Below are 26565 nucleotides of genomic sequence, written 5' to 3' on the forward strand. Positions count from 1 at the left end.
TTCTCCAGGCAAGAATACTGGAGTGGCTTGCCATTTCCTTCTCCAATGCAGGAAAGTGAAAAGTGAAAGTGAAGTCGCTCAGTCCTGTCCGACTCTTAGCCACCCCATGGACTGCAGCCCACCAGGGTCCTCCATCCATGGGATTTTCCAGCCAAGAGTACTGGAGTGGGGTGCCATTGCCTTCTCCATAAAATAATGCTATAAAGCCATTAAAAGCATTATAACTAATTACTTAAATGTAGAAATAATTTTGACATATATTTTGACATAATATTGAGAAAAATACAAAATGATGAATGACACAGTTATGTAAAAATCTGTATGCACAATAGGACTGGAAAGTATTATGCAAAAAAATAATACTTCTTGGAAGTAATGAGGCTGAATCTTTTTTCCTCTTGAAAATTTTCTTTAATGTTGTTACACTGACTTTTCAATTATTAAAGATTACCATCTGTTTGATGTTCCCTTTTATTGTTCAAATAGCTTTGCTGTTTCTTTAAAGTTTTCTACTTCCTTTAAATAGCAGTTCCCACTGGAGATTGTTCCCAGATTCAAGAGCTATTTATGAGTACCAAGGTTAATGATGGAAGATAAAAATCTGTTCCTTATTTCCTCAAACACTACAGCCATAATCTTAATATTCAATATCTATGGACATCTACACTTTCTGAAAAACACACAACTCCAGCTGAGCATCTAGTCATATTACTTTCTCTTAAGCCAGTGAAGAGGAAATATTTGCTTGCCACAAGCTCTGTTGCCAAAATATTTTACTTTGATAAGAGAGTAAAACCATCTACTAAACCTCCAAACAAGATGTTCATGTATATGTACAGCAGAAGTCTCAACAACTCAAAGTTCATTCTGTAGCTGTGTATCTAGTATGTGTGTAAAACTCAGGCATGACTGTATATATAGAGAAAAATTGCTTTTAAAAGACTAAAGAAACTATGAAGTTTAAACCATAGCATCCCTACCCTTTAAAAAAACCAATATGCTACTTTAATTTAGGATTTAATAATTCAAGGGTACATGCTGCAATTTCCAAGAAAACCAGTGAAGGAACAATAAAAGAATATCTAAGAAGTTAATAAAAAAGAAACACTGAATAATATAAGAATACTTAATCCAAAAGAAATGAGAGAAAAGGGGACACAGAACAGGTGGTACCAATGTAAAGCAAACATTAAGGTGGTCATAGCAAACACCCTCCTCCAACAACACGAGACAACCCTATACATTGATGTCACCAGATGGTCAACACTGAAATCAGATTGATTGTATTCTTTGCAGACAAAGATGGAGAAGCTCTATACAGTCAGCAAAAACAAGACCAGGAGCTGACTGTGGCTCAGATCATGAACTCCTTATTGCAAAATTCAGACTTAAATTGAAGAAAGTAGGGGAAACCACTAGGCCATTCAGGTATGACCTAAATCAAATGCCTTACTATTATACAGTGGAAGTGACAAATAGATTTAAGGGATCAGATCTGATACAGCGTATAGAACTATGGATAGAGGTTCCTAACACTATATAGGGAGGCAGTGGTTAAAACCATCCCCAAGAAAAAGAAATGCAACAAGGCAAAATGGTTGTTTGAGGAGGCCTTACAAATAGCCAAGAAAAGAAAAGAAGCACAAGTCAAAGGAGAAAAGGAAAGATATACCCATCTGAATGCAGAATTCCAAAGAAGAGCAAGGAGAGGTAAGAAGGCCTTCCTCAGTGTTCAATGCAAAGAAATAGAGGAAAATAGAATGAGAAAGACTAGAGATCTCTTCAAGAAAATCTGAGATACCAAAGGAACATTTCATGCAAACATGGGCACAATAAAGGACAGAAACAGTATGGACCTTACAGAAGCAGAAGAGATATAAGTGGCAAGAATACACTGAAGAACTGTACAAAAAAGGTCTTAATGACCTGGATAACCACAATGGTGTGATCACTCACCTAGAACCAGAAATCCTAGAGTGTGAAGACAAGTGGGCCTTAGGAAGCATTAATATGAACCAAGCTAGTGGAGGTGATAGAATTCCAGCTGAGCTATTTCAAATTCTAAAAAGTGATGCTGTGAAAGTGCTGCACTCAATATGCCAGCAAGGATGGAAAACTCAGCAGCGGCCACAGGACTGGAAAAGGTCAGTTTTCATTCCAATCCCAAAGAAGGGCAACGCCAAAGAATGTTCAAACTACCACACAATTGCACTCATTTCACATGCAAGCAAAGTAATGCTCAAAATCCTTCAAGCTAGGCTGCAACAGAATGTGAACCAAGAACTTCCAGATGTACAAAGTAAATTTAGGAAAGGAAGAGGAACCAGAGATCACATTGCCAACATCTAGTAGATCACAGAAAAAGCAAGAGAGTTCCAGAAAAACATCTACTTCTGCTTCAATGACAACACTACAGTCTTTACTGTGTGGATCACAGCAAACTGTGGAAAATTCTTAAGAGATGGGATACCAGACCACCTTACCTGCCTCCTGAGAAACCTGTCTGCAGGTTAAGAAGCAACTGTTAGAACTGGACATGGAACAACAGACTGGATCAAAACTGGGAAATGACTATGTCAAGGCTGTACATTGTCACCCTGTTTATTTAACTTATATGCAGAGTACATCATAAGAAATGCTGGATTGGATGAAGCACAAGCTGGAATCAAGACTGCCGGGAGAAATGTCAATACCTCAGATATGCAGATGACACCACCCTTATGGCAGAAAGCGAAGAGGAACTGAGAGAGTGAAAAAGCTGGCTTTAAGCTCAACATTCAGAAAGCTAAGATCGTGGCATCTGGTCCCCTCACTTCATGGCAAATAGATGGGGAAACAGTGGAAACAGTGACAGACTGTCTCCAAAATCACCGTGGATGATGGCTACAGACATGAAATTTAAAGACACTTGCTCTTTGGAAGAAAAGCTATGACAAACCTAGACAGCATATTAAAAAGCAGAGACATTGCTTTGCTGACAAAGGTCTGTATAATCAAAGGTATGATTTTTCCAGTAATCATATACAGATGTGAGAGTTGGACCATAAACAAGGCTGAGGGCCAGAGAATTCATGCTTTTGAATCGTGGTGCTGTAGAAGACTCTTTAGAGTCCCTTGGACTGGAAGGAGATCAAACCAGTCAATTCTAAAAGAAATCAACCTTAAATTTGGAAGAATTGATGCTGAAACTGAAGCTTGAATACTTGGGCCACTTGATGCAAAGAGCCAACTCACTGGAAAAGGCCCTGATGCTGGGAAAGATTGAAGGTAGGAGGAGAAGGGGATGAGATGGTTCGAGGGCATCACCAACTCAATGGACTTGAGTTTGAGCAAACTCCAGGAAATAGTGAAGGACAGGGAAACCTGGGGTGCTGCAGTCCATGGGGTCACAAAGAGTCAGACATGACTGAGCAACTGAACAACCACAAATATCAGAAATTATACTAAAGGTTTTCTTAGTGGCTCAGTGGTAAAGAAACCCCACGCCAATGCAGGAGACACGAATTTGCCCTTGATCCTGGAAGATCATACATGCTGGGGGACAACTAAGCCTGTTTGCAATTACTGAGCCTGTATTCTAGAAACTGCGGCTACTGAGGCCACATGCCAGAACTACTGAAGTTCTCTTGCTCTAGAGCCTCTATTTCACAAGAAAATCCACTCAAATGAGAAGCTTGTGCGCCATAACTAGAGTAGCCCCTACTAGCTGAAAAGTCTGTGCAGCAACAAAGACCCAGCACAGCCAAGAATAAATAAAAAGAAACATTTCTTAAAAAGAAATTACATTAAATATAGACTTGACTCGTAGCTCAGTTGGTCAACAATCTGCCGCCTGCAATGCAGGAGGTTAGTGTTCAATTCAGTCCTTGTGTTGGGAAGATCCCTTGGGGAAGGAAAACAGCAACCCACTCCAGTATTCTTGCCTGGAGAATCCCATGGACAGAGGAGCCTTGCGGGCTACAGTTCATGGAGTTGCAAGAGTTGGACATGACTTAGCAACTAAACCACCACCACCACCACCACCACCAAACAATTCAATTAAGGGACTTCCCTGGTGGTCCAGTGGTCAGGATTCCACACTTCCAAAGCAAGGGGCACGGGATAAATTCCTGGTTGCGAACTGAGATCCTATGTCTCTCAGCCAAAAAAAAACAAACAACAAACATGGGAAAGGGAGCAATCAATTATTTAAAAAAAACCCAATTCAAAGATAAAGATTAAATCTACCTATTTAATGAAAACTACCTGTGTTTGATCACAAGAGGTATGTTAAAGGATATGGAAGACTGAAAATAAAGGATGGAAATAATATGCAGAGCAAACACAAACCAAAAAAAAGCTGGAATCACTGTAATAATGTTAGATGAAGTAGGATTTAAAGTTAAGAAACTGGATTAAGAAGGACAGTTCATAATATTAAGAGCATCAATCTACTAGGAAGGCATAAAAGTCCTACATTTAAATACATCTAATAACAATCTTGAATAGACATAAATTCAAAACTGACCACCAAACAGAACCACAAACCCATAATCTTAATAGATTTAAACATACCTTTCTCATAGAATAGTTAAAAAAAATCAGTAAAGACATGGCTGACAGAAACAACATACACAAATACTACAACCAACAACAAAAAATTTACATTATTTTCAGTCATCTAAATTCGGTCAAAGCAAATTACAAATTAGTGGTATTTTATGATACATATTATTTGACCACAATATTAAGCCAAAAAGCAATGATAATTGACAACTTTAGCAATGCAATTCTAAATAACAAACTGCCAGGAGAAAAACCATTAAACTTTTAAATACAGAAAACATTTTCTCTAAACCTAAGCCACAGAGAAAAAACATTTCACACGCAAAATATTTCTTTGTAAAGAGAATGCGCTTTTATTTTTCTCTTTATCATTTTACAGAAGTTTATGAAATTTAAGACCAGTTTCTACAAACAAAGATATTTCTGTGTTCACTAAAGCACACCCACAGAGAATAGCTGACGAGTCTGGGGTGGAGGTAGGGAGAAGGGATCCCATTATACCTACCGCAACTTTAAGGGTTACTTTTTTTAGAATGAACATCAGTTTCTTCTAAATTCTTAGGTACTTTGAAGGCCAATTATTCCACTGTACCTTCTTCAACTTTTACTTTGTATAAAATGTAGACTATTTAAAATAAATAAGATCCTGGCTCCTTTCAGCTTTAAACAACATTTCTAGCACAGGTAAAACTAAACAGGTTGATTTTATATACTGTGATTGAATGATGCAATGTCCTTAAAAGTAACTTTTATATTTTCCGAGAAGAAACAGAATGTATAATTAGTTCAACAATACTTTGTAAACAAAAGCTGTGCCCTCTGAAAGAGAATTCCAGTCTGTAACAGCTTAATTATTTTCTACTCATTTTTTTCAAAATTGTAAATTCACATTATACAGATTTAGTAAAGAAGTTAAAGTTTTGATAAAACAGTATCATGATATATGTAAGGAGACAAGCCAAGTACTAACAAGGCTGAGATATACCATATATTTCACAAATGTATGGTTATTTTCTATAGGATCATTTGGTTAGCAGACATTTAGTGCTATCTAAAAAGTAAGACATTTTGTTCATGCCAAAAGGTCCTTGAAACCTGAGCAAATCTGGTCTCTGCCAAATGATTTTGGACAGGGCCAAATATCAAGAACCTTTTGGTGTGGACCAAATGTCCATTATGCATTTCTTCAACACAGTATTTACTTAATAACCTAAATGCTGGTTCAAAAGAAGAAAATAATAAGATAGTCTTTGCTTTCCGTGAGACTGCAGTGCTAAAGAGATTGACTATAAACATGCCCAAATGATTCTCTAATTCAGATAATAGTAGTGCTATGAGGGAAAGAGTGGTGGGAGGTCTGGACAGTACTGTGAAACTGGCTAATTTAGGCAGTGTTGTGAGAAAAGGTCCGTCAGGATGAGAATGATAGGAAAGAGGACCCTGAAAGAGTACTGAGACAAGACTGAGCTTAGTATACTTGAAATACAGCAAGAAGAGGGGTCAAATGTGTCGTAAGCATTTTATTTTACAAAGCACTGTGTACTCTTTCTTAACATTTATATCTCAAGGAACTTTTAACATTTCCCCCCACTGAGATCTTACCTGGTCGAATTGTACTATCTCTTCCAAACAGATGAAGGCGTCTTCTACCAAGACAAAAATGTTCAATTATATGAAAAATTTCTACAGGCTTTTCTATATTGCCAATTTCAGGTTCTTCTGTGATAATCAAGTCAATATCAACATTAGCATGAATGAAGTCCCCGTCTGTGCTACGCTTTACAGTTCCTTTGATCCCCATAAGGCAGTGTTCCTAAGTAACAATAAAAACAGGCCAATTAATCTCTTTTCATAAACAGTCATATTGCACAACATTTCACATTTCAAATTCCAAAACAATATTCATTTCTCTGAATCTTTGGGATATAGTTTTATGGGCAAAAACACAATAGGAAAAACCTGGATCTCTGGACCTTTGAAGATTGGCAGGGAAGCTAGACATTAAACTCAGGGCCATCACATTTTAGATAACTGAGTCAGTGACTGTGGGATCTTTTCCTCTGCAACTCTTGATAGTAACTTGTTTCCAGAAGTTATGGAAACATGGCACTTGAGTTCAGAATCTGATGTTACATCGGGCCTCACATGCTGCTGCTGCTGCTAAGTCGCTTCAGTCGTGTCCGACTCTGTGCGACCCCATCTGTACACAAAGTGTAAGCCTTTTCAAATGGAGAGAAGACTTTAAGCAAGGATACAAACTTAAAATACTCAACATACATAAATGTGAAAGTCAAACAATTTCTTTTTTTGTTATTTTTTGACGTCTATTTAATCTGGACAACATGGTAAAGTTTAAATAAATTTAATCTCACTAGACTCTATGAACTAATAATAACAAGGATGGCTTGGATTCCCTTCAAAAAGAATTTCTAGCCCAAGAAAGACTTCAAAAAGACCCTCCCCCTGAAGCTCCCAGAAGAGTGAAAGGCTGGAGGACAAACTGTTGAACCCTGATAACTAGGAGGGCGGTTCTATGAATCAGAGGTTCTCAGGGCTTCTTGTTCAGGTTCTTATGTAGAAAAAAGAAGGGAAAGTGAAAGTCCCTCTGTCCATGGAATTCTCCAGGCCAGAATACTGGAGTGGGTAGCCTTTCCCTTCTCCAGGGCCCTTCCCAACTCAGGAATCGAAATAGGGTCTCCAGCATTGAGGGTGGATTCTTTACCAGCTGAGCCACCAGAGAAGCCCAAGAATCCTGGATTGGGTAGCTTATCCCTTTCTCCAGGGAATCTTCCCGACCCAGGAATCAAACTGAGGTCTCCTGCATTGCAGGAGGATTCTTTACCAACTGAACTATCAGGGAAGCCCAGAAAAAAGAAGGGAAGAGGAGAGAAATATTCATCTCAGCTGGCCAGCTATGAGTCTTGCTGCCATTTCTTTTTTCTGAGTCCAGAGAAAGGAAAAAATATGGGGGTCAGAAGTACCAAAAGCCCACATCTGACTGAGAATGACAGTAGTATAGGATATACTATACTACGGGAATACACAGTAACTTCTCCAGCACAGCACAGGCTTCTCTGAGTGAATAAAATTTTTTAAATGAACTTGGCTGTGTTACTTTAATGCTCAATGCCATCTGTGCAAGTCTGAGAGAAGAACCTTTCCACCAAAATGAATTAAACAGCATGGAGTCATTTGTAAAAGCTTGAGAGAAAATAATTAAAATATAGAGAAGAAAGCAGTAAAGACAATACCTTTGTTCTCTGGAAGACGGCCTTTGGATCTAAAGTCTTAGTTTTCCCAGGATTGTTTTTATTGGTTTTAATCCAACAAATATCTTCACATCTTCTGTAACCCCACTTGCGTAAACACTAGAAATAAGAGAATTTTTAAAAAATCCTTAGCTAAAGGAAATAAACAATACTTAATCAACCAGCATTAAAAACTTCCTAGAGGTTTGAGACACTAAATTCCAAGATGTCATAGTAATTTTGTATTACTGTAGAAACAGAAAAAAATACTTGTCTTTAAATATACAGCCATTATAAAAACATATAATATCAAAACATGGAAAAGACTATATAATACTCCAATTCTTTATACTACCTTCCACTGTAATCAACAGAAAGTGACTTTTAAATAAGAGAACAATCAGCCCTTCTTTAATCAAAAACTAATTCAAAAGGTAAATGTTCTTGCCACCTCAATTTTCTATCTTCTGATAAAGCTAAGAACTGTTGAGAAGTTCTAATCAGTAACTTCCTTTCAAATGAGTCTTGTAAAATGTTATTTTTATATATTTAATACTAAACCTCAAAAATCCAAAGACTTACAATTGTCTGTATATTTCTTTATAAGATAAAACTTTACTTTAAGCTTTATGTAACCTAGACAATAGAGAGGTTTGAATCTTAGTGTCTTAGAATCTGTTATATACGAACATATAACAAAAACCAACTAAGTGAGTACCCAGAGTAGCATTTTGAGCCCTACCATATGTAAGTGTTGGCTAGCTGCTGGGATTAAAAACATGAGTAAGATATAGTCCTTACCCCTAACTGACTAAGCACAAAATAGGAGGAATTAAGTAAATTGTGCAGTGCAATTCTGTTGGCACTATGATCAAGTACAAAAAAGACACAGTGCAGCATAAAACATATGAACTTTTCATTATATAAACTGAGATACACCTCAAAATGGAACTTAGATTTTTAACTTAAAATCTCAAAAATCACAATCACTATCTGTTCCTGTTGCCAAATATTTGTTTAGCATGGGATATTCATGAAGTATCACAAGGGCCTAAATCCAACATGCCCTAATCAACTTAGCACAAGTTCATGAGTATTTCTCATGCTGTATTATTTCTGTAATGATTTTGGGCCAAAATCTGCTTTCACTAGTATGATAAACTGATGCATAAACAAATAAGATAAAGCCTCCTAATCAATTTCAAGCTAATCTGGGGGGTAGGAGAAAAGCCCAAAGCTAGATATTTGATCTAAAAAGGGTAATATACCTATAAAATGCACCAATATACCTATAAAAACATATGGTGTGTTTCTATTTTCTTAGATTTTTTTTACAGCATCTTAGGGAGATACCAGCAATAAAACAAGATTCCTAGTATACAATTTTAGTCTTACCATGGAGTTAATAAATGACAGAAGCAATGATGTGATCCAACAATCTCAAACTTGCTATTTATACAAAAAATACAAAGCAACTGCAGAACTTCAGGATTTGAGCACAAATTTACCTCAATATAATCTTACTTAAATTCTTCACCTGTCAAATGGACACCTCCTAAAATTACCAGGATTAAATGAGATCTTGGTAGTATATCAAGTATTAATAATATGTCCTAAAAATGTAAATATTATCCCATAACAAGTGAGGAAACTGAAACACACAAGAGTAAACACCTCTTTACCCAAAGTTTCACTGCTGGATAGCAGATCTGAGACCAAAACTAGCCACAAAGCTACCAGTATTAAAAAAAAAAAAGCTTTTAGTATTTTGTTTCCATTTAGAAATTCAAAATACTCCAACCAAAGAAACAAAAAAAGTTCCGAATATGATAAACATAAGGGACCTAAAATAAACTGAGATAATAAATGTCTTTCTCACTCTCATTCATCCCTTCAAACTATGTGTCCTAGATGCTGTGTTATTTATTCAACACGATTTGGCTTACATTTGGAATTCATGAGATAAGGCTACTCAGAAGAATACATTTTAGCTACTAATAATGGACAGTATACAACAGTAAGCTGCCTGTTTCTGAGCTGCAATTCAATTTCAAATCTCTAAACTGTTCTCTTCCTGCAGTTGTAGTAAATCGCAGTTTGATTTTTCATCCTGAAAGCTAGTTAACTGACTAAGGGGTACTGTCTTTTACATATTCTTTTTATTTTTTTTTAATTTTTAAAATTTTTTACATATTCTTTTTAAAACAGTTTTTCCTTCTGAATATTTGAGTACTATTTAAGAAATGAAGAATAATGTAACAGTAATCTTCAAATTTTTTATACAACATACTGTTGTTTCTTATGAATTATAAAAAAACACTTAAAAAAAAAAAAAAAAAAAAACACCATCTTACCACTCTTCCAAGGTCCAGTCCTTCCCCAGAACCACACCAGAGAAAAATAAATGATCGAGGTGCTGCAATCTCATCAATTTCTAACTTCATAATCTGGAAGAAACCAAAACAGTACTGCACTCAAGTATCTTGTTTCCCATTTATTCTAAATCCAAAAGAACAAGCACTGAAATTTATCAGGACTTATAGTATATGTTTATATAATACTTATAACATATGCTTCCCTGGTGGTTCAGATGGTAAAGTGTCGCCTGCAATGTGGGAGAAGTGGGTTTGATCCTTGGGTCAGGAAGATGCCCTGGAAAAGGAAATGGCAACCCACTCCAGTACCCTTGCCTGGGAAATCCCATGGATGGAGGAGCCTGGTAGGCTACAGTCCATGGGGTTGCAAAGAGTCAGACATGACTGAGCGACTTGACTTTCCTTTTCACTTATAGTATATGTGTTCTTTAAATATACTAATTTTCATTAGGAAATACAATGGAAAATATATTTTAAACTTAAAATTTGTTCTTATCGGTTTTTTCCTGTATTAATACAGCTGTATTAATACATCTGTATTAATACATCTGTATTAATACATCTGTATTAATACAACTGTATTAATACATCTGTATTAATACATCTGTATTAATACAACTGTATTAATACAGATGAACACATGCACATAGATACACTTGATTTTATATGAAAAGTTTATAGGAAACTATATTTATAGAATTATGGAATTTTATAAGGTATAGCTTTAGAGCAAGCTGTTACCATTTACAGAAAAAGAAACTGAAAAGAAAAGGGATTAAATTACCTCAAAGTTAGGGGCAAACTTAAAATAAAACATAACCACAAATGTTTGTAGAGGACATGGTTTCCAGAAGAACAATTCTAAATAAAATAAATCAATATACACATTTCATTGTAATGATCACTTTAGGTCTGAAATGTAAAAAAAATAGTCTATAATTGTTGGCTTTGTATGTGTTGAGTATCTCAATTAAAAAAAAAATCTTTAATAATTAAATCTCTAAATTTGGGGACTACCATAGTGTGTATAAATGACTACAAAAGCAATCATTTTATATGGTATTCTTATTCTACTACTTCCTTATTCTACAGCTAACAAGTTCCACGGACCATGGCTCAAGCTAGTACTTATTAGTTACATGTATTAAGGAAATTTTAACTTAAAGAAATTTTTTTTCCCTTAATTTTTTTCTTTGACCACACCTCATGGGCATGTGGAACCTTCCTAACCAAGGATGGAACCCACATTCCCCACAGAGGAAGCGCAGAGTCTTAACCACTGGACTACAAGGGAAGTTCTTTAACTTTTACCTGAGTGCCTCAAAACCATATCACCTATAACTTATCTAGGTAAAAGAAACATTATTTGAGGATGATGCATGCACGCATGCTAAGTCGCTTCAGTCGTGTCCAACTCTGTGTGACCCTACGGACAGTAGCCCACCAGGCTCCTCCATCCACAGGATTCTCCAGGCAAGAATACTGGAGTGGGTTGCAATTTCCTTCTCCTGGGAGCTATAAATAAGCAAAAGATGGTGCCTATGAGAACTTTCCAAGCTTTCATAAACCTCCCTTTTAAACTTGCCGATAATGGTGACTACTAGATCCCTTAAAATAGAGAAAAGTACTTCCCTGGTGGTACAGTGGACAGGAATCCACTTGCCAGTGCTGGGGACACAGGCTCGATCCCTGCCCCCAGGAAGAATCCACACGCCGAGAGGCTGCTAAAGCCCTTGTGCCACAACTATGGAGTCCAAGAGCCTAGAAGCCACTGCGATGAGAAGCCAGCGCACCACATCTAGAGAGGAGCCCCTGCTCGCTGCAACTAGAGAAAGCCCTCAGACAGCAATGAAGACCAGCACAACCAAAAAGAAATTCAAAAAGAACAAAAGGGTCCGCTCTTCATCAGCAGCCTCTGGAGAACGGGCTCAAGCTAGATGAGCAGAAGGGATTTTAAGTGGCAAAAGGAACGCAGGTCCAAGTTCACGGAGAATTACAGCAAAGAAGGCAAGATGCAAAAGGCAGAGGCCTTGGGACACACAGACACCCCACCAGCTAGTCAAGAGGACACAAACGCATACTTTTAGTCTGTGTAACAGGAATCCTGTTAATCGTTTCTGAGCAGAAACCCCAATCTGTTTCCAACACAGAGGAGACTTTAAACCTAAATTACCATAGAGTGGTGTTATCTATAAAAATCCATCCCATAATTGTGGGAAAATTTTTTCTTCCTTTGCTGAAACTTTTCATGTTGCTCTGATTGAGCCTGAGTAATAGAAAAAAGCTCAACTTTATGGCCAGAGTCAGAGCAGGCATTATTAATTGGCCCAGTGAGGGGATCCCATCTAGTAATACCACAGTGACCTGAATATGACTACAATTTTTTTTTTAAGTAAATTTTTTCAGGGCCAACCAGGATGACAGTGGAAATAAATTACAATAGGCATAAACCTATTCAGTTTTACACTTCCAATTTTGTCTTGATGTAACGCCTGATCTAATATTCTCATAAGAATATGAATAAACATTAATACGCACAGACACATATATATGCCCACACACATTTATACATGGCAGAGCTAAGGTAAGTGATGGCACACAGTGAAGAACAGTAAGCAAATAACTCTAGACATTACACTTAAAATACTAAATATTGGTATTTTAAGTAAGTGCTTATATTCTTAACTAAAACCCACTGACCTCCACTGACGTGAAAAAGAATATCTGAGAAACTCACACACTTTTTAAATTTATATTTAGCTATTGGCACTTTCTTTAGGTTATTACTACATAAAGGTTAAGAGCTTAGAGTTCTTACGGCTCCGGACAAAACTTTGCAATATGCATATAAAATAGAATTTCTTTATTACAAAAACTCTATTAGTTTATCATACAAAATTTAAACTCTTAGATTTCACTGACCCAATCTTAGAGATGGGCCAGAGAAAATAAAGTTCAACCTAACTACTAATCATAGACATAATAAGATTAATTTTTCAATTTTCTTTTGCCTAAATTGAAAAAGATTATTTTCTATATTAATTTTGATGAGGAAAAAGAGATATTTCTTAAACACTATCAGAAAGATTATTAACTTGTAAAACCTATCTGGAAAACCTCTCAGCCCTAAATATCAACAGCACTACATCTTTAACCTTAAGTTTTGGGGATACTATATATTTCTGTGTTTCAACAATAAACACAGATTATACTTATCAGAGGAGAGGAAAAACTTGTAAAATAAAATAAACATGTAAATAAATGTGACAGAGGTATTGAAGCTGATAGGAAAAGCTTTAAGGAAGAAAAATTGAAGTCATACCTTGAAGAGTAAGTAATACTAACAATAGTAAAGACTTAACTCAGAAGGGGATATGCAAGGATTCAAAGCAGATTCCTGTGAAACATCAGTTTACAGAGTTTCAGTCCATTGCCTTCCTTACCTCTCTTCTGTGTTCAGCGCTTTTGATCACATGTTCCTCCTCAATTAGGGAAGTTCTTTATGTCCTTGGCTTCCATGACATTCAAACTGTCTTGATTCACCTCACTCATCTTTTCACATCTTTCCTATGTGACTCTTAAATGTTAAGTTTCCTGAGGCTTTACTGAAAATTCACATTGTATCCTAATTGAGACACTATCTCAAGACACAGTCGTTTATTCTCATAGGTTTAATATGCTAACCCTTTAAAATCTGTCTTTTGAGATGGCCAGATCTTTCTGTTAACTTGCATACTCCTATTACAATCTCTACTTGAATGTCTCTCATATAGCTCTAATCAACACATTAAGCATATCCTAATCTCTCTAATCCTGCTCCTCTTCTTAAACTGACTCTCTGCCAGTGATAACTGAACCCATTTATCCCAAGACTCAAACTTCTGCACATCCTTACCTCTTTCCCTCATCCCAGTCACTAGATCTCACCAGACATACCTACAAAACATTACTGAATTTATCACCTTTCTGTCCTTACTACCATCACCCTAATTCAGGGAACCTTCATCTCCTAACCAGACTACTGCAACAGTCTTCTACCTGCTCTTTCCTCTCCAGTCTTCATTTGCTCTGGACCATCCTTCTCCACACACTAATTAGACCATTTTACTAAACTGGTTAAAGCCCCTCAAAGATTCCCAATGCCTTCAGGATAAAGTCCAAGCTTCTAAGAAGACAGCATCTCTAGACAGTCTCCATCTGTGTTTCAACACAATCAACATACAGACAGACCTTCATTCTCACCTCTTTGCCTCCTGCTCTTGCTGTGTCTTCAGCTTGGAATTCCTAGCCCAGCCCATTCTCAGTGGCCAATTCTAGCTAATCGGTTCATGCATCACTTTCTCTTCATGTCCCCCAGCTTCCTCAACTTAGTCAGGTTTTTTTTCAGATCAGTTTATGCAGTCCTCTATTACTGAACTAACAAAATGATACTGAAATTATCTGTTTAGGTCATTGCTTATCCCATTCAACTATGTGCTCCTTAAGGCCAAATACTAAGTCTCATTCATCTTTGAATTTCTAGTACCTAGTTGCCTAGTACAGAGTGGTACTCAATAAATATATATTTGCTATTTTTGTTATTGACCAATAAAAACAGATTACTTTATGTAACTCACTGAAGCTATCAGTTTACTTTTATTTAGGAAAACAGAATTTTACTGCAACTGTATAAGATTGAGATTATATATACTTTAAATCTATTATACTCTAAGTTCTTTAACGAGTAAAAATTATGCCAATATATATATGTGTGTGAATACTCTGACATTCACTGAAACTAATCAAATACAGAAAGCTATCAACCATTCAATCTGTTTTTAGATTTATTTCTAGCTTTACATCCAAGGACTCTAAGATTGGAATTTTAAGGCTTCTACAGACAACTTACTTATTCCCTGCTCAACTTCTGCCTCAAAAAGAAAGACCAAAGATACTATAATATTTGTTACTGTACCTTACATCTTCAGCCATAATATATAGTATAAATCTATATTTATAATTCCTAAAACAGTATTTATAATATTACTCTCTGATCAAATAAAGATATATTCATTTGAAAAATAAATAATTCATTACAATGTAGAAAGTTTCATCATACATCATCCCAAGTCCAGCATTTTTCATTAGCAGTGATGCCGGTCTCTCTGTAATATTCTTCTAAAGGTGGTTCAAGAAGAATCACATCAAATTTGGGTGTCAGTTCTCTGATGTCAAAGGCTTCTATATCTGCTTGTAAGTACCTATTTGATTAAAGCATAAAAAGTAAGAGATTACAGATGGTAATAAAAAAAAGTTTCTTAAATATTTCCTAATACTATTTCAAAGTCATCATGAGCTAATAACTAAATACCTTTTTATGGAGGAATCTCTCCTCAGTATAAACAGTAAAACAATCTACCACTGTTCTTCCTGAGGAGATGGATAGAATCATACTGCAAAGGAAAACCATGATCCCACAGGAACATCCTGAGTATAAACCTTTCCCATTTTTTATACTGAAAATCCATACTCAGATGTGTCCGAGTCCCTTTCCATTATCATCATAATACTTCGAGGAATATCATTTTTCCTGCAGTTGTCTTTTAGAAAAATTGCTTTGTTTTATATTCCTCCATCTAAAAAAGTTTCTAAAGATAGACATAATTTTCTTTTGCTAGTTTGTTTGTTAGCAATAACAGTCCTTTCCAGCCACCTAGTATAAATTACTACTAGCCTTTATTTAATGGTTATTTCTACACAGTACGAAGGTATTTCAAATATAAATACACAACACTCTGGGGCTTCCCCGGTGGCTGAGTGGTTAAGAATTCACCTGCAATGCAGAAGACCCAGGTTCAATCCTTAGGTCGGGAAGATCCCCTGGAGGAGGGCATGGCAACCCACTCTAGTTTTCTTGCCCACATAATCCCATGGACAGAGAAGCCTGGAGGGCTACAGTCCATAGGGTCGCAAAGAGTTGGACACAACTGAAGCAACTTAGCATGCATAAGTTACTTTAAATGTAAAATATTTCTAAATATGATCAATATTATCCTGTTAAATTTTTTTCTACAAACTCAGTTACCTTTGTGGTTCTTCTAATCATTAATAGCATACATTTTAGCAAATTGTTAAATGTATAAAATGTTCAAAGTAACCTAAAGAGTCTCCAAGTTTAAGGATTATACAGTTTTTGAGGGAAACATTATTCTGTTAGCAAAGGTTAAAATGAATTTTTGTATTCCAAAATGTTAAGAATAGTATCCCTAGATGCCAAGTTATAATTTTCATTTTCTTATTTTCTCTCTCTTAAGTTTTCTAACTTTCTTCAATAAGTAATTTTTGAGAAGAAAAGATACTTAAAAACATTTAAAGACAGTTAAGAATACAACAAATCAGATTTTCTAAGAAAAAATACTTAAAGACACTCTAAATTATCTAGTAAACTGAAAACAAATAAAATGACAACCTACTGTGTACTCAGTGCCAGAGTATCAAGCTAATACATTTCGCTATAAAGAAGAAAGAGTGTGTTAAACCTTTCAAAGATGCTGAATTTTTTTCAAACTTCAGAAAGGTTACATGACAAAAAGACTAATATTTTAACCCCGTGTTGGGAACAAAAAACCCCACTTACATAGGAGGAGTGTTAGATTTAGCTATTAACTCATCCTTCAGTCTGATGAGCTCCCGCAGTTTAGGGTATTCTTCAAATCTGTCCGCCAAACCTGGGGAAGAAAAATAGTAAATTCCAAATTTCAATACAATTGAGTATCAGTGAATTCAAAGGTGATGAGCCTGTTCAGGAAAACAAAATAAGACACAACCAACTTATCATTCTCACATCCTTTGTAAAAAAGTTAGTTTTGAGTATTTTTAAATACTTCATAAACACATTTTATACCTAATGACCCTAATTTCACATGTAGGCAAACACATGTTTTAAAGGCCAGATGGTTTTAAAGGCCAGATGGTTTAAGTCAATTAACCATTTAATTTTTCAAACTTATTATATTAAATAATCTGCTTAAAATATCAAGTTTAGACATTCTGTTCTCAGGAAAAGAAATTTTTTTTTATTCATGCTTTTTTCCTTTTATTTTTACTAAAAAAACAAAAAGCAAAAAAACAACTCTCCCAAAGATCTAGTGACTGTTCAGTTTTCCCTTAGTTTGACAGTCAAAGTAAAGAAAATGAAGATTTCTTATCCTTACTACTGACGATCTTAAATGGCTTAAATTATGGACACAATCCCAGAACAAATCAAGGCAGGAAGATAATGAGTCCCTGTTAGTTGATCAGCTCTCACTTCACTCACTCTGATTACTCATCTAAATTGTACTACCAACTCCAAGACAAGTCATTTTCTCTAAGAACATATCCTATATCAGTATTTATAGTTTTAAAGATCTCACATCTCCACATATTATAAACCAAATCCTCATATATATTTTCAAGCTTAGGATCTTCAAAAACACCTCCAAGTCCCAGAAAGGTTAAAAGCAGGAGCCTCATTGTTTCCATGTCCTCAAAAATATTTAAATCTTTGAACCTCAGAAGAGATTTTAGGTAAAATAGCATAATGCCTGTTTAAACAACTGTAGGGGTAAGCAGGGCTTTGAATATCAAACATTCATAAAAGATCTTATTTTACTTTATCCTGCTTCCTTACAAGAATCATAATCATCTTAAGTTAAAAACCAAAAGTCCATCTCACAACCCTAATATCAAAGATTAAAAAAAATGAAAGATTTTGTAAAGTGTCCTTATTCAGTGGTTACAGATCAAATTTCAAATGAAACAAGTTTTAAGATTTTATTATATTTGGGTTTCAATCACTGTAGAGTCAGCTCTCAATCATCTACAAAACAGAGGTACAACTTTTTCTCAATCCATAATAGTTTCCTAAGTACATTTTCTTTGCCTCAGAGAAATAAACGTCTTAAAGCAGAAAGGCCAATAATGAAATTTGGCTATATTACTTATAACCTTAAAAAAAAAAAGCTTTATTGAAGTATAATTGATAAACAAAAACCTTATACATTAAACTTACATTTAATGGATACAATCTGATGAGGTTTAACATATGCATATAGCTGTGAAACCATAACCACAATCAAGGTAATACATATTAATAACCTTCAGAAGTTTCTTTGTGTTCCTCTGGTTTTGGTGTGTATGTGCAGTAAGACCCCTTCATGGATCACTGCCTTGTCATGGCCAACGGGCTTGTATAACTCAATGAAGCTATGAGCCATGCTGTGAAGGGCCACCCAAGACAGATGAGTCACAGTGGAGGGTTCTGACAAAACGTGATCCACTGGAGGAGAGAATGGCAAACCACTCCAGTATACAAGCCTTGAGAACTCCATGAATTGTATGAAAAGGCAAAAAGACACTGAAAGATGAGCTGCTCAGGCTGGAAGGTGTCCAATATGCTACTGGGGAAGAGCAGAGTACAACTACTAATAGCTCCAGAAATAATGAAGCGGCTGGGCCAAAGCGGAAACACTCAGTTGTGGATGGGTCTGGTGATGTAAGTAAAATCGGGTGTTTTAAAGGATAGCATTGCATAGGAACCTGGAATGTTAGATTCATGAATCAAGGTAAACTGGACATGGTCAAGCAGGACACGGCAAGAGTAAACATCAACATCTTAGGAATCCATGAAATAAAATTATTAGGAATGGGTGAAATTAATTCAGATAATCATTGGACCTATTACTGTGGACAAGAATCCCTAAGGGAAGCAACCTAGATGTCCATCGACAGATGAATGGATAAAGAATTTGTGCTACATATACTCAGCCATAAAAAGGAATGCATTTGAGTCAGTTCTGATGAGATGGATGAATGCAGACCCTATTATACAGAGTGAAGTGAGCCAGAAAGAGAAAGATAAATATAGTATTCTAACACATATATACAGAATCTGGAAAAATGGTACTGAAGAATTTATTTATAGGGCAGCAATGCAAAAACAGGCAGAGAAGTCTTATGGACATGGGGAGAGGGGAGGAGAGGGTGAGATGTATGGAAAGAGTAACATGGAAACTTACATTACCATATAGAAAATAGACAGCCAACGGGAATTTGCTGTATGTCTCAGAAAACTCAAACTGGGGCTCTGTATCAACCTAGAGGGGTGGGATGGGGAGGGAGATGGGAGGGAATTTTAAAAGGGAGGGGACATGTGTGTACCTAATGGCTGATTTATGTTGAGGTTTGATAGAAAACAACAAAGTTCTGTGAAGCAATTATCCTTCAATAAAAAAATAAAAAAAATAAAAGAATCCCTCAGAAGAAATGGAGTAGCCCTTATAATCAACAAAAGAGTCTGAAATGCAGTACTTGGGTGCAACCTTAAAAATGACACAATGATTTCAGTTCATTTTCAAGGCAAACTATTCTACATCACAGTAATTCAAGTCTATGCCCCCACCACCAATACTGAAGAAGCTGATCAGTTCTATGAAGACCTAGAAGACTTCCTAGAACACCAAAAAAAGGATGTCCTATTCATCATAAAGAAAGCCAAGTGCCGAAGAATTGATGCTATTGAACTGTGGTATTGAAGAAGACTCTTGAGAGTCCCTTGGACTGCAAGGAGATCCAACCAGTCCATCCTAAAGGAAATCAGTCCTGAATATTCATTGGAAGGATTGATGCTGAAGCTGAAACTCCAATACTTGATTCGAAGTACTGGAAGCTACCTGATTCGAAGACCTGACTCACTGGAAAAGAACCTGATGCTGGGAAAGATTGAAGGCAGGAGAAAAAGGGGACAACAGAGGATGAGATGGTTGGATGGCATCACTGACTCAATGGACAAGAATTTGAGTGAACTCTGGGAGTTGGTGATGGCACGGAACTGCATGCTGCAGTTCATGGGATCATAAAGAGTTAGACATGACTAAGTGACTGAACTGAACTGATTCATCATAAGGGACTGGAATGCAAAGTAGGAACTCAAGAGATACCTGAAATAACAGACAAGTTTGGCCTTGGAGTATAAAATGAAGCAGGGCAACGGCTGACAGAATTTTGCCAAGAGAATACTCTTGTCATACCAAACACCCTTTCAAAACAACACAAGAGATGACTTTACACATGGACATCACCGAATGGTCAATACTGAAATCAGATTGATTACATTCTTCATAGCTGAAGATGGAGAAGCTGTATAGAGTCAAAAAAACAAGACCTGGAGCTGACTGTGGCTCAGATCATCAGCTCCTCATAACAAAATTCAAGCCTAAACTAAAGAAAGTGGGATTAAATCCAGTGAACAGAATGCCTGAAGAACTATGGACAGGGGTCTGAAATACTGTACAGGAGGCAGCAAACAACACCATCCCAATGAAAAAAATGCAAGAAGGCAGGCAGTTGCCTGAGGAGGCTTTACAAGTAGCTGAGGAAAGAAGAGAAGAAAAAAGAAAGGGTGAAATGGAAAGGTTCACCCAAATAAATGCAGAGTTTCAGAAAACAGCAACAGACCAGAAGGTCTTCTTCAATGAACAGTACAAAGAAATAGAGGAAAACAACAGAAAGCATAAGGCTAGAGATCTCTTCAAGAAGATTGGAAATATCAAAGGAACATTTCATCCAAAGATGGACACAATAAAGGACAGAAACAGTAAAGACCTAATTGAAGCAGAAGAGATCGAGATGGAAAAAATACACAGAAGAATTGAACAAAAAAGATCTTAATGACCTGGCTAACCACGATGGTGTAGTCTCTCATTCAGAGTCAGACATCCTGGAGTGTGAAGTCACGTGGGTCTTAGGAAGCACTGCTGCCAAAAAGCTAGTGGAGGTGATGAAATTTTCAGCAGAGATATTTAAAATCCTAAAAGATGATGCTATTATAGCTCTGCACTCAGTAAGTCAGCAAATTTGGAAAATCTAGCAGTGATCACAGGACTAGAAAAGGTCAATCCTCATTCCAACTCCCAAGAAGGACAGTACTAAAGAATGTTTAAACCAATGGACAACTGCACTCAACTCCCATGCTACTAAGGTTATGTTCAAAATCCTCCAAGGCAGGCTTCAGCATTACACGAACCAAGAACTTCCAGAAGTTAAAGCAAGCTGCATTCAGAAAAGGCAGTGGAACCAGAGATCACATTGCCAACCTTCACCAGATCACAGACCAAGCAAGGGAATTCGAGAAAAACATCTATCTCTGTTTCACTGAATACGCTAAAGCCTTTGACTGTGTGGATCATAAAAAACTGTGGAAGACTAAAGAGATGAGAATATCAGACCATATTATCTGTCTCCTGAGAAACCTGTATGCAGGTCAAGAAGCAACAGTTAGAGCCCTACAGGGAATAACTGACTGGTTCAGGATTGAGAAAGGAATAGGACAAGGCTGGTATTGTCAACCTTGTTTATTTAACTTATATACAAAGTACATCATTGGAAATACTAGGCCAGATGAGTTACAAGCTGGAATCAAGATGACCAGGAGATATATCAACAACTTCAGATATGCAGATGATACCCCTCTAATGGCAGAGCATAAGGAGGAACTAAAGAGCCTCTTGATGAGAGTGAAAGAGGAGAGTGAAAAAGCTAACTTAATATTAAAAAAACCAAGATCATGGCATCCATTCTCATCACTTCAGGGCAAAGAGATGGGGAAAAGGGGAAAGCAGTGACAAATTTTCTCTTCTTGGGCTTTAAAATGACCACGGATGGTGACTGCAGCCATAAAATTAGAAGACAACTGCTTCTTGGCAGGAAAGGAAGATGACGGCTTCTTAGCAGGAAAGCTACGACAAATCTAGACAGTGTGTTAAAAAGCAAAGACATCACTTGGCCAACAAAGGTCCATATAGTCAATCAAAGCTATGATCTTTCCAGTAGTCATGTACAAATGTGAAAGTCAGACCATATAGAAGTCTGAGCACCAAAGAAGTGATGCTTTTGAATTGGTGCTGGAGAAGACTCTTGAGAGTCCCTTGGAAAGCAAGGAGATCAAACCAAATCAAATCTTAAAGGAAATCAACCATGAAAACTCTTTGGAAGGACTGATGCTAAAGCTGTAGTTCCAATCCTTTGGCGACCTGATGCAAAGAGACGACTTATTAGAAAAGACCCTGATGCTGGGAGAGATTGAAAGCAGGAGAAGAGGGCAACAGAGGATGATGGTTGGATGGAGTCACTAATTCAACGGACATGACTTGGGCAAACTCTGAGAGATGGTGAGGGACAGCGAAGCCTGGCGTGATGCAGTCCGTGGGGTCAAAAAGTCAGACGCAACTTGGCGACCCAACAAGTATCTTTAAGTAAGATAAAATATACCCTCTTAAATTTTTTGAAGTATTGTTGACTATGGTCAGCAGTATTGCTGAGTATAAACAATTTGCTATACAGCACATCTATAGAATCTTTTCATCACAGGGGCCTGGAATGCAAAGTAGGAAGTCAAGAGATAACTGGAATAACAGGCAAGTCTGGCCTTGGAGTACAAAATGAAGCAGGGCAAAGACTAACAGACTTTTGCCAAGAGAACACACTGGTCGTAACAAACACCCTCTTCCAACATCACAAGAGACAACTCTACACATGGACATCACCAGATGGAAAAGATGGAGAAGCTCTTTGCAGCCAAAGATGGAGAAGCTCTATACAGTGAGCAAAAATAAGACCAGGAGCTGACTATGGCTCAGATCATGAACTCCTTATTGCAAAATTCAGACTTAAACTGAAGAAAGTAGGGAAAACCACTAGACCATTCAGGTATGACCCAAATCAAATCCATTATGATTATACAGTGGAAGTGACAAATAGATTCAAGGAATTAGATCTGATAAGAGTGTGCCTGAAGAACTATGGATGGGGTTCATAACACTGTATAGGAGGTAGTGACTAAAATCATCCCAAAGAAAAAGAAATACAACAAGGAAAAATGATTGTCTGAGGAGGCTTTATAAATAGCCGAGAAAAGAAGAGACGTGAAAGGCAAAGGAGAAAAGGAAAGATGTATCCATTTGAATGCAGAGTCCCAAAGAATAGCAAGGAGAGATAAGAAAGCATTCCTAAGTGATCAATGCAAAGAAATAGAGGAAAACAACAGAATGGGAAAGACTAGAGATCTCTTCAAGAAAATCAGAGATACAAAGGGAACATTTCATGCAAAGATGGGCACAATAAAGAACATAAATGGTATGGAACATAAGCAGAAGAGATATAAAAGGAAATGGTAAAAATACACTGAAGAACTTTACAAAAAAGGTCTTAATGACCCGGGTAACCATGATGGTGTGATCTCTCACCTAAAGCCAGACCTCCTGGAGTATGAAGTCAAGTGAGCCTTCAATTCAGTTCAGTCGCTTTGTCATGTCCGACTCTTTATGACCCCATGAATTGCAGCACACCAGGCCTCCCTGTCCATCACCAACTCCTGGAGTTCACTCAGACTCACGTCCATCAAGTCAGTGATGCCATCCAGCCATCTCATCCTCTGTCGTCCCCTTCTCCTCCTGCCCCCAATCCCTCCCAGCATCAGACTCTTTTCCAATGAGTCAACTCTTTGCATGAGGTGGCCAAAGTATTGGAGTTTCAGCTTCAACATCAGTCCTTGCAAAGAACACCCAGGACTGATCTCCTTCAGAATGGACTGGTTGGATCTCCTTGCAGTCCAAGGGACTCTCAAGAGTCTTCTCCAACACCACAGTTCAAAAGCATCAATTCTTCGGCGCTCAGCTTTCTTCATAGTCCAACTCTCACATCCATATATGACCACTGGAAAAACCATAGCCTTGACTAGACGGACCTTTGTTGGCAAAGTAATGTCTCTGCTTTTGAATATGTTATCTAGGTTGGTCATAACTTTCCTTCCAAGGAGTAAGCGTCTTTTAATTTCATGGCTTCAGTTACCATCTGCAGTGATTTTGGAGCCCAAAAAATAAAGTCAGCAACTGTTTCCACTGTTTCCCCATCTATTTCCCATGAAGTGATGGGACCAGATGCCATGATCTTCGTTTTCTGAATGTTGAGCTTTAAGCCAAACTTTTTCACTCTCCTCTCACTTTCATCAAGAGGCTTTTTAAATATTTGGCAAAACTAATACAATTATGTAAAGTTTAAAAATAAAATAAAAAAAAAAAAGAGGCTTTTTAGTTCCTCTTCACTTTCTGCCATAAGGTGGTGTCATCTGCATATCTGAGGTTATTGAGATTTCTCCCGGCAATCTTGATTCCAGTTTGTGCTTCTTCCTTAGGAAGTAGTAATATAAACAAAGCTAGTGGAGGTGATGGAATTCCAGCTGAGCTATTTCAAATTCTAAAAGACGATATGCCAGCAAATTTGGAAAACTCAGGAGTGGCCACAGGACTGGAAAAGATCAGTTTTCATTCCAATCCCAAAGAAAGGCAATGCCAAAGAATGTTCAAACTACCACACAATTCACTCATTTCACATACTAGCAAGGTAATACTCAAAATCCTTCAAGCTAGGCTTCAGTAGTACACAAATTGAGAACTTCCAGATTTCTCAATGTACAAGCTGTATTTAGGAAAGGCACAGGAACCAGAAATCACATTGCCAACATCCTTTGGATCATAGAAAAAGCAAGGGAATTTCAGAAAAACATCTGCATTATTGACTACACTAAAGCCTTCAACTGTGCATCACAAGAAACTACCAGACCACCTTACCTGCCTCCTGAGAAACCTGTATACAGGTCAAGAAGCAACATTTAGAACAGGACATGGCACAACAGACTGGTTCCAAATTGCAAAGAGTTCGTCAAGGCTGTATATTGTCACCCTGCTTATTTAACTTATATGCAGAGTACATCATGTGAAGTGAAGAGCTGGTTGAATCACAAACTGAAATCAAGATTGCAGGAAAAATATCAATAACCTCAGATATGCAGATGACACCACTCCAACAGCAGAAAGCAAAGAGGAACCAAAGAGTCTCTAAAAGAAGGCGAAAGAGGAGAGTGAAAAAGCTGACTTAAAACTCAACATTCAAAAAGCTATGATAATGGCATCTGGTCCCATCACTTCATGGCAAATAGATAGGGGAAAAAAATGGAAACAGTGATAGACTTTATTTCCTGGGCTATAAGCTATTACAAACCTAGACAGTGTATTAAAAAGCAGAGATACCACTTTGCTGACAAAGGTCCGTATAGTCAAAGTTATGGTTTTTCCAGTAGTCACACAGGGCTATGAGAGTTGCACTATTAAAGGCTGAGCACTGAAGAATTGATGCTTCCGAAATGTGGTGATGAAAAAGACTCTTGAGATCCCTTGGAGAGCAAAGAGATCAAACCAGTCAATCCTAAAGGAAATTAACCCTGAATATTCATCGGAAGGACTGATGCTAAAGCTGAACCTCTTAATACTCTGGCCACCTGATGAAAAGAGCCAACTCAGTGGAAAAGTGATGCTGGGAAAGATTGACGGCAGGAGGAGAAAGGGGAGGCAGAGCTTGAGATAGCTGGATGGCATCACCAAGTCGATGGACATGAGTTTGAGCACATTCCAGGAGACAGTGAAGGACAGGGAAGCCTTGCATGGTGTGGTCCATGGGGTCATAGAGTCAGACATGACTGAGCAACTGAACAACAAGATCTACAGAATTAATTTATCTTGCATAGCAGAAACTTTATGCCAACTGCACAACAACTTCTCATTTTCCTCTCTCTCCAGCCTCTGACAACCACTGCTGTGTTCTCTTCTATGAGAATCACTATTTTAGGTAGCTCATAAAAGTGTATGTATTTATATATGTACTACTGATATTTTAAGTGCCTCTTTAAGTGTGTGCATTTTTGTCATTCTGTAACTGGCTCATCTCACCATTATTATTATTACTTTCTGTGCTACATCTAAATTGTGACCATGAAAACATTAAAATCAGTTTTTGTTGCTTACAAGCAAAAAAAGAAAAAGTATATTGGATTACATCAAAATAAAATTTTTGTGTGGTAAATGGCACTATCAAAGAAGTGAAAAGACAACCCACAGAACGGGAGAAAATATTTGCAAATCATACATCTGATAAAGGACTTACACTGAGAATATATAAAGAACTCTTACAATAAAAGTCAAATACCAAAAAAAAAGCTTTTAGACATTTCTCCAAAATAGATATTTAAATGGAAAATAAGCATAGAAAAAGATTTTTAATATCGTTAGTCAGTAGGGAAATGCAGATCAAAACCACAACGAAGGAATGGGAGCTGACTGCTAATGACTGAGTACTGAGTTTCTTTAGGGGAGATAAAAATGTTCTGAGGATGTGTAATATTGTTGGTAGGAATGTAAATTGGTTGCAGCAACTGTGGAAAACAGTACGAACTATCATACTGTTTTCTCAAAAAACTAAAAATAGAAGTAACTATATGAATATAGAAATTCCACTCCTGGGTATGTATCTTAAGAAAACAAAAATAC

The 26565-nt window shown here is 37.0% G+C and overlaps 1 protein-coding gene across 1 annotated transcript in view; it reads right to left on the reverse strand.

Annotated features, from left to right (window-relative positions):
* The window catches only part of METTL14 (methyltransferase 14, N6-adenosine-methyltransferase non-catalytic subunit), a 41378-nt gene that overhangs the window by 6171 nt on the left and 8642 nt on the right, over positions 1–26565 (reverse strand). The window contains exons 6-10 of the mRNA XM_070791017.1: positions 16785–16875; positions 15267–15408; positions 10148–10240; positions 7797–7913; positions 6148–6358 (exon numbers count right to left, since the gene is read on the reverse strand). Of these exons, the coding sequence (XP_070647118.1) occupies positions 6148–6358; positions 7797–7913; positions 10148–10240; positions 15267–15408; positions 16785–16875 (654 nt within the window). The remainder of the gene's footprint in view (positions 1–6147; positions 6359–7796; positions 7914–10147; positions 10241–15266; positions 15409–16784; positions 16876–26565) is intronic.

This window comes from Bos indicus, chromosome 6 (genome assembly GCF_029378745.1).
Source record: "Bos indicus isolate NIAB-ARS_2022 breed Sahiwal x Tharparkar chromosome 6, NIAB-ARS_B.indTharparkar_mat_pri_1.0, whole genome shotgun sequence".
Lineage (NCBI taxonomy): Eukaryota > Metazoa > Chordata > Mammalia > Artiodactyla > Bovidae > Bos > Bos indicus.